Source organism: Xyrauchen texanus, chromosome 18 (genome assembly GCF_025860055.1).
Source record: "Xyrauchen texanus isolate HMW12.3.18 chromosome 18, RBS_HiC_50CHRs, whole genome shotgun sequence".
Classification (NCBI taxonomy): Eukaryota; Metazoa; Chordata; class Actinopteri; order Cypriniformes; family Catostomidae; genus Xyrauchen; species Xyrauchen texanus.
Genome location: NC_068293.1, coordinates 19,753,915 through 19,769,120, shown reverse-complemented (window position 1 = coordinate 19,769,120; position 15,206 = coordinate 19,753,915). Strand labels below are relative to the sequence as shown.

General features: G+C 38.4%; 1 protein-coding gene across 4 annotated transcripts in view; it reads right to left on the bottom strand.

The window, feature by feature from the left end:
* Positions 1–13,456, bottom strand: part of LOC127659022 (rho guanine nucleotide exchange factor 7-like) — a 36,538-nt gene extending 23,082 nt beyond the window's left edge. For 2 of the 4 annotated variants that reach the window (XM_052148631.1, XM_052148632.1), the window contains exons 1-3: positions 12,916–13,454; positions 7,773–7,856; positions 1,764–1,848 (exon numbers count right to left, since the gene is read on the bottom strand). In XM_052148631.1, the coding sequence (XP_052004591.1) occupies positions 1,764–1,848; positions 7,773–7,856; positions 12,916–13,080 (334 nt within the window). In that variant the 5' untranslated portion in view covers positions 13,081–13,454. Of the gene's footprint in view, positions 1–1,763; positions 1,849–7,772; positions 7,857–8,898; positions 8,981–12,915 lie in introns of those variants that run through there. The other 2 variants (XM_052148634.1, XM_052148633.1) reach the window with 2 other exon arrangements.
* Positions 13,457–15,206: the final 1,750 nt, after the last annotated feature.

Genomic DNA, 15,206 nt, shown 5'->3' with positions numbered 1-15,206 from the left:
TTCCAGGAGTGTTGAATATGGGGCGGCTCGCCGGTCCAGGGGGAATCCTCTTTACGGAGTATGGAGACTTCAAAAGGTAGAGAGTCAGCTGTGGGAGAGATACGGGCGAACTATAATATACTGTATGTAATATAATAATGCTCATTAACCTCTGTTCTTCTCTTTGACAAGAGGGTGCTTGGCCAAATGCGCTACTTTACGCATTTCCTCTACTTAGTCTGATCATTCCAACTCTTTTTAGAGTAAGAGAATATGGTCACTCAGTCATACTGATCGCCCCAAACTGGCCGGGGAAACTAAACTTTTGTGCACCCAGCCTTGGCAGCTCCAGCTGCGCAGCGAACTCCTGTCACAAGTGCGGGGGGAAATATTTAACCCCGTGCCAGACCGAGTAGCTCTTTGGGCCTAAAAATTTGAGTTTTACGGGTTTACCCCCAGGGTGATTGAAACGATTCAGAGTGTGAGAGCTGCTTCAATGCACTCCGCATACGATTGGAAATGGGCTGTGTTTGAGCAGTGGTGTTCACACAGAAACATTGTTCCATATTTATGTTCAGTGGCAGATGTTTTGTGTTTTCTGCAGGAACTTTTAGATAAAGGCAGGGCCTTTTCTACTATCAAGGTTTATCTCGCTGGGAATAGACTAGCATACAATGGGTCAACACCTGCTTGTTTGCAGGTTTATGGGGGCACAAGACGATTGAACAGGGTGTCAAAACGAATGGTTCCATCATGGGATCCATCTGTGGTCCTGAACATGCTTTCTCAGCCTCCCTTTGAGCCAGTTGAAAGTATACAATTAAAGCTCCTTTTGCTAAAGGCAGTTTTATTATTGGCCTTAACAACTGCAAAGTGGGTTAGTGACATGTTTTGTCAGTTCATCACTCTTGTATGCGCTTTGTGATGGATTCATCGAGTGTCTCTTAAAACAAATCCAGCCTTTGTGCCTAAGGTGAGCGAATCTGTGCTCAGCTGTAAGCCGGTGGATTTGCTAACTTTTCACCCACCACCTTTTTCCTGTATCCAGTTCGTACTCTATGTTTGTACATGGAAAGATTGAAGGCATTGCGGAAAAGAAATCAGCTTTTTGTTTCTTGGGCTGATTCTTGTAAGGGCAGAACCATATCACGACAGTCTCATTGGGCAGTAAAGGCTATTTAAGTTATAATAGTCTGGGGCTGCGACCTACAGAGGACTTCAGAGCTCATTCTACCAGAGGCATGGCTACCTTGTGGGTGCTGTTTAAAGGCATTTCAGTCCAGCACATTTGTGCAGCTGCGAGTTGGGCATCGCCTCACACTTTTGTCTGATTTTATAGACTGAAAGTCACAGAGCCCCCTCTGCAAATTGATTGGGTGGGTGTACATTGGATAGTAAAAGTTGGTTGACTGTCTGCTTCAGACATCATATCTGTAATACGGGAGTTGGCTATTTCCCATAGTTCGATACCGAACGAATGTTAGAAAGAGAACTTTAGGTTACTCACATAACAGGTTCTCTGATAACAGGAGTGAGGTATCTCACCACACTTGCAGTTGCACGGAGAAGAGATATGTGGAGAATGAAGTAGGCACCTATGACAGTGGTTTATATAGGGAGGTGGGACTGATGTGATTGGTCTGTCAACTGACAGATTGGGTGTTATTGGGGCTTCCAGGATTGGCCAAGCCCGAGGCGTTGCACATAGTGAGATACTGAACATGTTATCAGAGAACCGAGGTTACGCGAGTAACCTAAAGTTTCTAAATGAAAGACACACTTACCTGCAGTCACTTTATTGAGGGCTACCAGTGTACTGAGGACCCTGATGAAGTTGTGGCCCTGAAGCAGGTCACAAACCTCAAATGGCTACAGAGAGAGAGAAAAACATTATATAACACCATTTAAATTGACCAATAGCAGGTCAGAAGAAGTTGCAGAACCGTAAAGCAATATATGCCTAGTCTATTTCTTAAAAGGAAATTACCCTGTTAGTGCTTCATAAAACTTACAAACTTGATATTACAGACATGTAACAAAACCTACTTAATACTAAATACAAGGTTCTCACACCTTTTGACCAATTCATTTTCATGGCTTTTTCAGACATTCATGATTACTGGATAAGAATTTTCTGGATTATGGTCATTTTATAGAGATTTCACTCACAAAAACCATCGATAAAATATTTCAGCAGTTCAACATATCTAGAACTACTTATATTCACAACAGAAATTGGGAATTGGGAACCCTGTAATTAACATATATATGTATTATTGAAATAATCAATAATCGCCTCTCTCTAGAAAATCATCAGTCATTTGTTGTATAAGCGTACTGGGATATCGTGAGCAATTAATTGTGGCGTCTGGCCTCTTAAAACACTGAGCAGATGGTGTGGTTAGCCAGAGGTCACTGATGTCTCTTTGGTCATAAAGTGAGAAATCTGATTAGTTCAGCCTTCTAGATTGTCTGTCCTGTGTTTTTGCAGTAATAGAGTAATTTAATTGTACATGTAGATCTGTGAATGGACAGTGGCTGCTACAGCCATGTGCATGTAAACTTCAGTGGAAGTAAAATATCAGCTTCTGCTTTACTTTATGCTCTGATTACAGATTAAGCCCTGAGAGAAGAAAAGGGAACTCTCGGTGTGTGTGTGTGTGTGTGTGCGCGTGTAAGTGGACAATGTGCCTTCATGAGCATTTCCCTTTCGAGTTAAAACCTGCTTCCATTTCAATGATAAACCACAGCACTCTATAAATATGTCTAGTTGCAAATTATGCCCTAGTTCTACAGCTAACAAAGTACATGTTACCTCTTTTATTGTTTCTTGCACCAAAAAAAAAAGGCTTTCTCTCAGATGTAAAGAAAAGTAAAACATGAATTTGAATGTCAAACTAAAAAAGTAAAGATCCTACATCATCATCCTAAAATATTTTGTAAAGCTACATTTTTGTAAATTGTATTCATTTATTGCAAACCAGAAAACCTAGGTTATAGTAATTTAATTCTATCACTCATTGTGCCACTTTCATTTTAAAAATTAGATTAAATGAATGTTTGAGGTTCAATATAAGTTAAGCCACAAGACTGTTCCTAGGATGCAATCTTTCATGGGGCACTTGTATGTTTAGGTGGGGCAACGTTGACTGTTTTATCATCTGTCACTGTCATTCAGGGTGGAGGCATCAGAAGTTTTTGGGGTCCTAGAGGCAAATCTAAGGGGGCAATGCCCCCCATAGCTCAATCAACAACATTTGCAGAATAATGTTGTTAAGCCTACCACAAAAAAATATTTAGACCTTAGTTTATTAAAAAGAGGTTGCAATAAAGCACTTACTAGAATCTGAAATACTCTGATGAAATTTCATCAAATTTGCACATTTCACCGTGTAGCCAAATTAGAAATCACAGCTGAAAGAACTCAAAACTTCACTGAGGAGAAGATCTGAAGAGGTTCAGTTGTTCATAACAGAGTGAACTCAATACTGAAAAGATTAGTGAAAAGTCCTGTAAACAAAAAATTAAAGGGATAGTTCACCCAAAAATGAAAATACTCTCATAACTCACCCTCATGTCATCCCAGATGTGTATGACTCTGTTCTTCTGCAGAACAGAATTTTCATTTTTGGGTGAACTATGCCTTTAAGTGCAAGGGAATAAGTGCAAGAAAAACATGCAAATGTCAGATGTTCAAATCAACTATTTAAATCAGAGGTATCAGTGTCATTCAAGGTAACATGTACGTGATGTGGCCTTAAACATGGGATGAGGTTTGTCATCTGGGCATGTGCACACAAATCATGGGTCAGAGTGGTAGATACTCCTGAGGGAGAACAGCAATATTAAAACATTCTTGCAACATCTGTGACTAAGGGTTTACAGTGGCACTCTTTCACGCAATGCCAAAAATAATAAGCTTTTACAAACAGCTCGTTCCGATTCCAAAATGTAGTAGTACACACTGTGGTGGTGGTGAAAATAACATTGAACCCCAGCAGCTGGCCTATTATAATATTCAGCTGTGCCCGGACATGACAGAATCCTTTTCCTTTAGTCAGGGACCTCACAAGAAGTGGCAAAAGAAGCTTGTGAGAGTATGTTTCAGTAGTGCCCTGGGCCAGGACAACACCAACCAAACACCACTTTACAGGTCAAAGATAAGCAAATTACACAGACAGAGGTGTACAAGTATACATGGTAGTATAAGGGCTAGGCCTGTCGCCATTATTAAATAACCATCTGATTGCGGTCATTTGATCTAATCGTGGATATTTGAGACAACTGTGATTATTGTGCATTCAAATTCCAATAAAATGTTAATGCCCAAATAAAGGAATTTTAAGCTAATATACTGTATGCCATGAATTTGTGTGTCATTGAGTTGAACTCGGAGTCCAAGCATCACTGAGCTGCACCGTGGAGGGCTTGCAGAGATCTTATAGTACTGAGAGAACAACCTTCGTGGTTATATCATTGGAACGAGCATAACGGCTGTAATGGTCAACTAACATTTTAAGACAGTTTGCTGATGCTATACAAAGAGTGGAGAGAGACGCAAATTGACACTATAAAACAGAAATTTTATTAAGGTTGCAACTAATGATTATTTTGATAAGGCTTCAAAATTCCCTGTCAGAAGGGCTTTGAGCGCTTGAAGCGCACTGATACACATGCTGTCAGCAGAGGCCCGTGCCAAAATCCTGCAAAAATATAAACAAGTATAAACTTTGATAGTGTACGCAAAGCGCGGCGGTTTCACTTTAAATGATTGTGTAATGCAAATGTTTCTGGTTCATACACGCAGTGTTAATGACATGCAGTAATGAAGAGGAGGAGATGCACACTTACTCTATGTCTGTGGAGTGATGAAATGATGAAACAAAATCTCAAAGGTTTTGCTTCATGACAAATAAGGATTCATGGGTTTAATCAGAGTATTAAAATAGCAAGTGAAAGTGAAGAAATTAGGAAATAAATGTTATACTATTGCATTATATAATAAAAATATAATACATATATAAAAATTATATATTATTTATTTAATATATCAAATAGGAGTTCAAAAACAAGAGGAAATGTAAAATTGACCAAAACTAAAGTTGACCAAAAAGAGAGACATATTTTAAATATTTAGAAATATTTTGCCATTTAAAACATTATTTTTCATGTCATTCATACATTTTAAAAGCCTTAAAATAAAATCATTGTTTATTCCTATTTTATTATTTGATTTATATTTTTGAAGTTAAATATGAAAAAAATGACTTCTTAAGATGTATTAAGCACACATGCAGAAAAAAGCACACCTTAAAAATATGACAATTTATCGTGAAATCCCTTAATGAGACATTTAATCGTCAGCCCTAAAACAGACAATTAATCATCAGCCAAGTGAGGAAAATATTTGATTTATAGTGCAGAACTTTTATGTTTAAAAGCTGAAATACACCGGGGACTCTTATTTTGAAATGTTTGCACTTCACTGCTTCCAGCTAATCACAGGAAAATAAAATGTGCACTTCTACAGTAATCTATAACGTATTACAATAAAACAATTGAAAGTAAACATAGTCATATTTCATCAACATTATATCACCATCATCATCAAAAGGTGATTATTAGTGATCAAATGTCATAAATTTCCGATATGGCTTAATGATTGGGAACTGTTCTGCAACAGCTGGAACCTCTCACAAGCCCCTGAGTGCTTGGAGGAAATACAACACTGCCGCGTTTTCACTGAAGGATGCAGCACATGCATTTATTTAAATCATATTCTTTTGAAGTTTCATAATCACGTTAGGACATATCACGATTCCTGTCTTTCCACCTCCAAATTTAAGACCTCTTTAAATTATAATTAAGACTTCTGTTGTGTCATTCAAGATATTTAAGACTTTTCATGACCAAGAATTTTGGAAAAATGTAAGAGATTTTCAGACTTTTTAATGATCCGCAGAAACCCTGCTAAAGCCACACAATACAGACTTGACATACCTCATCTGGGGACGTGGATACTGACCCATGACCAGAGTATATGACATGACATAACATCGGCTAAAATAAGCTACTTTGATTTTGTAAACAAGCACCATTTAAGCATGAGGAACAACTTTCTTGGTATACATATCAGTTGAAAAGAGCCAACTGACTCGCATCGCAGTTCACCGGTATTCTTTTAAATCTAGCATTTTGAATTTGATGTTACCTGAGCTCCAGAGGAATTATGGGATTGTAAAGTATCTAGTGTTTCTCGTTTCCCGTTTAATGAATACTGAGGATTCAGACATACTACTCCATTGGCATAGTGTTTTTGGCATACCATTTATAAGGAAAGTAAGGATATTCGGAAGCAGCTTATGTTTCCAGGTTTCCAATAACCATCGGAAGCCTGTTTAGAAATGTGCAGAGGGACTGATCATGCTATAAATCAAATCTAGAATTGCGTAAAAGTGTAATAGATATGTAAACAAACCCTGAGATGACTGCATGAACAGAAACAAATGTATTCAGCTATATAGAGTCCTATATATACCATGGGCTGAACAAACATTCACATCCCTAGATCAAGATGCAGAATCAATCTCAGCTTTAGAACCACCCTGGGAACAGCACACACAGCATTTATCTAAAAGGCAGAGTGATGCTATCAGCTGAACTGAAGATTTCTAAATGAAAAAGGTATCCTTTCCAAAGATACTGCAAGTACATTTTTAAATAACTCTTCTGTTGACATAATGCGTCTATCAAGAGCTCCATATGTGACGTGGGTCTCAACCCCACCACTTCTGGAAACACTTGAAAATACATGAGCATTGTACCATCTGTTCCTTAATACATGCGCATAGTTCATAGTCCCGCTAGTCCTTTGTATGTCTGTGTCCAAACTGGCACGCTAATAACAATTTTAATTGATCGAACCATTACTATACATTTTCAGCATAAGACAACACACAATTCAAGAGTTTCTATGCTTTCTTGTAATATTTTGGTGGAACTCCTTAAGGACATTATGCCAGTGTACAGTGAAATGCCAGTTTGTTAAGTACCTTGTTAATTCTCCCTCAAAATCATTATTTTCCGATACCTCCATTTCATCAACCTTAGAGCAGTATGTGTGGATTAAATGAAGAAATGAGCTTCACCATTGTACTACAATGTTTAGATGGGTGTGACCTTCAGCATAGTTGAACAAAACATAAAAAAGACAGCTGAACAACACTTCTAAAAGGTGAAATTACTTCAAATTTAAGACCAGGCGGTTGGCGGATGGGATGTCTCTCTATAATAACTATTATTTTACAGTTAAATACACTGAGATTTTGAAAAGAGTCTCGTTTTATTTTTTACTGAATCAAGCAGAAACCAATACCCGAGACCACAGAGGGCTTGACACCACAGCTCTCAATCCTTGAAGACTCAAATGAGACACAGAAGACAAACTGTACATGAATGGACAAAGCAGCGCCATTCATCCTGAAGATGATGCAGGCAGTTGTATCTACCACGTTAATGCTGGTCTTCATAAACTCGTCGCAAAAATGTACATGAACATTAATGTTGCTTAACTTCCAGAACATAAAAGATAGCAATATTTTTCAGAACATCACAAGTCTTTTGTCCATAGTACAACAATCGATCTGCCGAGCGTGATCTCACTCAAATTTGTCCAGAGTTGTAACTACTGACGTCTATTGCACGCATCTTTTATTGATAGTTTTCATCGTTACGCCAATGCACACCACTGCAACATACTGGAATGTCAATTGATAATAAATGTATACACTTACCTCGACGCGGAACACTGTGCAACCCTTGAGAAACTGTGTGATATTGCTCAAGCACTCGCTGTCATTCTTGGGATCTTGGAAGATCTGCGGGGCAAAAGAGAAGTTGCAAAAGCTCAAGATCGTCCTTCTCTTTGCTGAAAGCTTTTTAATTTTTTTTGAGGTAAGTAAAAGCTTGTGTATCCAGCATAAGAGTCCACGGGCTGACTGTGACTGACTATAACCACACACATCGGAACTAAACAGATCTACAGCACTGTGGAAGTGGGCATCAGGAGAAGGAAATGACGTTAGCAGATGAGCGCCGAACACAAGGGGGTAAACGGGAGACTATCAGCACGGGTCGACGAGTGATTCATGAATCAGACCCGGAATTTTGAGATATGAAACAGAAGACCACAAATCAAACTGACAATCCTAAAACAGATAAAACATGTTTAGATACAGTATATTTTTAATATAGGCTATCACATTTAGGGTATATCACATGTTTACGTTTGTATTTGAAAAAAGGCATTGTCATCATCGGTGTCATAAATTAACGTAAAAAAAAATTTCAGCAACTGAATTCCCTCATAGCAGAGGTACATCACCCAGGCGTCTTTTTGATGTGTGTGTTTACATCTGAAAGATGTATTTTTAGGTTATGTGCTCATCGTCAAAAAACGACATTTCCTCTCAGATGTCAATAAAACACTCAGTAGTCTTCGAGATGTCTTTGAAATAAAATGTTTGTATATCTTATCTTTTTAAGATGTTTAGCAGATGTAAATTAGAAAATTATGCTTTCCTTTGCACCAAGATTGTGCACATACATCTCTGAGATGTCTGTTTTTATATTTTCATCTGGAAAGCATTACAATCTAATTAACATCTGCTAAACATCTTATAAAGATCATATTTACAAACATTTTAAATCATAAATGTTTCCAAAACAAATTCTCTCAAAAGATGATGGGAGGAAGATCTAAACTTGCCGTTGGAGGAGGGGGTGTTGGCTAGGATCCTAAAAAAAAGTCAAATCTGCTTCTAGAGATCCAAGGGTTCACCTCATGCAATTTAAGATTTTACATTGATTATATTGGACCCCCTCTAGATTGTATAGGCTTGGTCTTAAAGACACACCCACCTGCTGGTGATGTCAATCAGAGGATGTAGACATAACCCATGTCTTTTGGGGGTGTGTTAAGATCCAGGAGTTCTGGTTGAAGGTTCTGAGTCTTATATGTGATGTATTGGTCACTCGACTTTCACTTTGCCCCAGACTCTGTATTTTGGGCGATGAGGTGGTCATCGACGTTGAAAATGGGCACATAAAGAGTTGGGTCCTAACGAGCGTCATGTTCACCAGACTGGTTATTTTGGGGTTGGAGTTTGGTTGGAGTGGATGGTGGCCTTTGAGGAAGGGATGTATAGAAGGCTGGGGCAGATACAACATATTTGGCCTTTTTGGAAGGCTTTTGGGGAGGGGTAGTGCAGAGGAATCTCTAGTTTTAAATTTGTCTGTGCAATTTCATTGTTTTTGAAAGTATGCTTTTTATTTATTTGTGTGTGTGTTGTGTTGTGTTGTGTTTTTTTAGTTTCCAAATATTTATGGCCACTGGGGTGAATGTTTGTGTCGGGTGGGGTTGTTCGGGGGGAAGGGTTTAATTGTATATAATTTGATTCCACATTTTCTGTGATGTTTATTTAATTTGTTGAATGGAATCAATACAAATTGTTAATAACAATAAATGTCTCCAAAACATCTGCTGAATGTTTTATTGACATCTGAGAGGAAACGTCTTATAGATGTGTTGCAGATGAGCAAACAACCTAAAAAATTAATCTTCAAGATCTAACGCACACATCAAATAGACGTCTGGGTGATGTTTGTGTGCTATCAGGGCAGATGAAAATATCTAAAATGTGTGGGTTTGTTCCACATTGCTGCATCAAGGCGGTACATGTTTATGATGTGAACTAAACATACACTAAAGTAAATGCATGGATTGGTTGGCTACTTCGGTTAGTCAGAATGTGGTAAAAAATCATTCATAAAAAATATCATTCATTTGTCATCTGTTCTTTCAGAGATACAAATGCTAGTAATGAATCTAGGAACAACAGTTCCTGTCCACTGGATGACTCTGATGCAAGACAGATCTGCCCTTTACCTGGAAGTTGTCATATTGGCATTTTCATACAATTCTAATGCACAGAGCACTGGTCAAAAGATAATACTGTTCGATTATTATTTATTTCAGATTTTGATGCTGATACAGGTTTTTGGCTCAAATCAATCATTATATCAATCAATTTAATGTTTTATTTAAAAACAAATATATTTTTAACAGGTAATCCTTAATCAAAATGTAATAACTCTTCAGTTGAAAGGACAGACTTCTTTCTGGTGATTTATGCAGGACTTCTCCAATCATTTAATCTGCTTAAACCCTGCCCCTTTCTTATAACTACCACAACCCAAGGAGCACTCTCATCAGGGTTTCTCTGAAAACAGTGAATTGGGGTGGGAGACCGGAGCGGACTATCTCATCTGGCTGTCATAATAGCAGTCACACTATACGAATGCGATGCAAAATTTCTGACAATGACAAAGGCTATTAATCGGCCACTGGTGAGCATGTCACACTAAACATTGTAAGATTGCCGAATTTGCCCAACGACGACAGATAATCCTTTAGGATTCCCGAAATTTGTCTCAGAAGGGAGAATCATGGCCAAAATCGTACAGTGTGCACCAGGTTTTAAAGTTAATAAAGTTTGAATTATCGATTTGTTTCTTACGCCAACCTACCGATTTGCTTCTGAGGACATTAACTGATCGACTGGAGTCACATGAATTACTTCTATGCTGCCTAAATATGCCTTTTAGACCGTCAAACAGCCAGCAGCCTGATGGCACCCATTTACATCCATTGTATGGACACACAGAGCTGAATTGGGCTTATAAAATTCTTAATTTCGGTTCTGCTGATAAAGGAAATTCATACACATCTGTGATGACTTAAAGGTAAGTAATTCATGAGAGAATTTTAATTTTTGGGTGAACTAACCATTTAAGTCCAAAGTATACTTCAGTTTTTACTTAGAATATGCATACAGCTAAATACTCTAGCCTTTCAAAGTATACTCCATTTGACTGTGTGCGCAATCAAAGGCGGTTGACGCTTGCACTCTATGAATGCTATGTGATACAGGACAATTTCAGACCTGTAAAAATGACTTCATTCAGACTCGAGTTATACAAATGCAGTTATCTCCTGACCTCATACATGCATTCTTGACATGCACATCCACTGTTGTTGTTTCAACCTTAGTCTCCTGTTGTGCATCGGCATTTACTACATCTTCATGAAAGCAACAGCTCAACTGTGAGTGTTGTCACCTTGTGGATCCACTAATTAGTGCAAATAATTTCAAGCACATGTGCAGTCTATGCGTACAGAGTATGCGCAGTTAGAACAATCAGGCTGTGTGTGGGAAACCCTCTCTATGTAGAAAAAAGCAGCTATTCTAAGGTTACTGACATGACTGGAGCCTTCATCTCATGCGAGTGCCCATGGTTTTATGTATATGCTTCAAAATTACAATTAATTTCTTTAGGAGTAAAACTTTAATGAGGAAAGAAATTACTGACCTCATGAACACACGTAGGAGAGCAACAGTCATTCAACACTTTCACTAAATAATACATTCGATTTTGGTTTGTTTCTCACCAAACCTTAATGTATGCTTTCATAACAATCATGAGTCTCATGGAATAATTTATTAGACTTCTGAATTATACTTTTGCATGCTTTTGAACCTGAGGTGGTCACCATAAACAACCATTGTTTGACATCACTTAGCACAAAAATTGTTCACAATGTCTCCTTTGTTTAAGAAAAAGGAAGTCATATGGGGTTATAACAAAATATGGGTGAGTAAACAATGACTGAATCTTCATTTTTGGGTGAACTAATCCTTTAACTCCTTCAAAGGTTGGTTCTCTTGCACTCTGACACATAGACAAAATAATCGAAGCATGATGCTGTTACACTGCCTAAAAAGTCCAAGTGCACTAATCTTTGTCCTCTTTAAATATGCAACATTTTGCTGTTTTCCACCAGTGTTCCACTATAGGTGTTTTTTTACCCCTCTTGACAACCTAATGCAAATATTCATTTTTGCAGTTGTAACAGCAAGAGTGTAAAGTTTTTAGTAAGCAAACCTGATGGAGCTTCAGGTTATTGTTGCCATAGACTGTTAGTCATCACATCCAGAGCTGACCCTGAAGATGACTAATTCGTTAAAACCCCTCCCTCTGCATACACCACACCAAGAGAGAGAGCCTCCATTCATTATTTAGGAATAAGGTGAACTACACACTCTTTAGAAAACACACAGGCTATCATTAAACCTGAGTTACCATTGTACAGCCCTCTGTGAGCTCCTACGGGTATTATAAAATATCTATGCTCCTTAATAACTGTGCATTTACCCATACGAATACTATGCAGTGGAGAAAATAAAATATAATATCATAAATCATTTTTACTCTTAGTTATTGTGTGCTTTAATTTGATTACATTTTCATTATATCTGTTTAATTATTTAGTTGTGCTTTTTTCTCTCAGAAAGGAACTAGTAAGTCATTCGGTTTGCCTATTGCATTGCATTGGAGAGAAAAAAAACACTGTTTCTTTAAATGAGAGCGCCTCTTCTTTTTGTCTATTTACTGCCTATGGCGGCTCATGCCCAAGTGCAAGCAATATAAGAAAGGATGCTTGACTACACTTGATAATACCTAACAGATGTTTGCTATTCATACACAGCCTTGTAATGCGATTTGCATGCGCTTATCCTCAGGTTTCCATAACGTAATCTTTATAGGTTATCATTTACATCTTACCTATCGGTGAATGCATTATTTTCTTTAGATATATTTTATTCTCGCCAACTACACGAAGTATATTGAGTCAAAATACATGACCTGAATACATGAACTAAATACATATACCCTACGCTGTTCTGACCTACAACATATTCGTTGAAAAGACAGACCACTTGTCTAAGAAAAGTGGGATATGAACGCATAATGCTGTGTAGTGTGAGAAATACACGAAAACAATCGCGGTGCGCCAAAGGGAAGATGCGCGCTTACTTTATCGGTAGTGCCTGGACGCAGCCGTTCCAGTAACCTGCACAGGACGACCCCATCCTTTAACGAGGACTGCAGAAATCCATCGGGGTCCGAAATAGTCTTTTTCGGCGAATCCAAAACCCCAAGCGTAATGAGCCAAGTAACCGTTTGTTCCGCCGGATTCATGGCCAAACCAACGAGGTCGATGCTCTCAGTATTATGTTTGGAATTTAAAAAATTAGGCTTTCTGTTACGAACCAGTCGTTGAACTGAGAACCATTTTCTCTAAAACCACTTATTTAAGGGACGCCGCAGTTTATGGTATTTTGGAAATGAGCAATGCTATCGCTTCGTTCGCTCCCATTTCCTTTATTACGACAAGCTGTCAAACGCCTTTCACAGCAATAGTCTAAACCTGCATCGTCTGCCACTTTACATCTTCCGGCAGATGACATCACAGCAGAGAGATGTGACCAGTCGCCTTCGCATACCGACTTAGTAGATCCACCTGATCTTTGCATTAATTATTATTATTATAATTTTTCATGCTTTTGGTTAAAATCACAAAAACACATTGTGAGATACTGTTGTTTCACACAAAGCGATGGGGAAATGGATAACAGGATATAGATTGTGTGTGTGTGTGTGTGTGTGTGTGTGTGTGTGTGTGTGTGTGTGTGTGTGTGTGTGTGTGTGTGTGTGTGTGTGTGTGTGTGTGTGTGTGTTTATTATTGGTTGAGGTTAGTGCAGTTCTTTTGCGTTACGCAGGATGGCGGTCTTTAACATCAGATTTGAAACTGACATTACTGGTTATAGGAATGTGTGCAAAGAAAGTCATAAATTAATTGTTTTCCTTCAGTCTGTTATCTTTTGATTTCTTATCACTTTTAAAATAGCATGCTTAGTGTGATCTTCATTAGGCCTAAAGAGAAATGCTATGTGTGTCTTAAAACTAGGATGCATGATTATCATGATTGTTGTTAAGCAAGCTCTGAGTAATGCCAGAGACTACTTAGCCCGAGACGGAGCACTTGTTTTGAAAGGAATGAGCGAAATTGGAACTCCCAATATGGCGGGTGAAGAAAAGGAAGCCCTGCCTTATAGATCAAAGAACCAACACATTTTAGATCCTAATCTCAATCAGAGATCGTCTATACTAAAATAACAACCTCTCCATTTTTACCATAGGAGTGAGTGTAACAGTCAACTAGCCTGTTACAACTGTAAGTCACCATTTGTGATACCATACAATAAATGAAAGGGGAGAGCCGTAAACGGACACCTACCTGTCTCTTATAAAACAACAATTTTATTGTTAACGCCACACATAGTTTATTCCAAAATTGTTGTTTAGTGTAAAACATGTTAGATTAGCGGCCAGATGATCAATTATTTAAGTGATTAGCTGTTTCCTTAAAAAAGCAGTTTATTCAGTGTACTGAAGCGTAGACATCCTTTGGAAAAAACTGCCCCTTGTCTCCTTGACAATGGGACTGCCATATTATGCATTGCTTTGCTCACCTTGTAGGCAGGCTATGCATCTCCTGTTAGTTAACTCAAGAACGTGCATGCACAATTGTTGGTCCAGCCTTAAAAAAATTTTTTTAGCGTGATCTAAGCTAAAGAAGCACAATTTATGATACCATTGCTGTCAGATTTCACTACTGATTTGAAATATGTTTTTTGATTGTAATCTTGGCCAACCCTTATTAGAGATTTCAGTCTTTCCCCATTCAAGTAGATAGGAGCTACACTTTCAAATCTTTTGAATCCATAGAAAATAGCTGCCTGGGAGTGTTTCCAAGATGGCTGCCGAGTGAACTGACTTGCCTTGAAAGGGTCTTTGGTGATGTATTTAATAGTAAACTAGCCCATTCAGTGTAACAAGATATAATCGAGATTAGCATAAGAGAATGTGATAGAGTTGAATAAGCACTATCTCAAAGGTAATCATTATGGTAAGACACCCTAAACCACCACTTGTCCTTCCTTCAGTTTACCTCTCAATTCTTCTCCCACCAGGATCCTCTGCCAAGCTACCTAGAGGAATCTGAGTTCCCAATGGGTCACCATGGATACCGGTGGAGGTTCAGGGCCTGTCTCCAGAGTGAATGGAGGAGAGGACCAACCCCTCTGTGGCTGGGAGGGCAGAACGTTGTGTCTTAACAGGTCTGCCATGGGACCACCCACAATCCCCCAGACCCATCATCCCTAGTTGCTGTAACCAAGGATGCCCCTGCTATGATTCTTTATGACACTCTCTATATGGACCTCTCCATTTATTTATTTCATAAAACCCATATTTTAAGTTT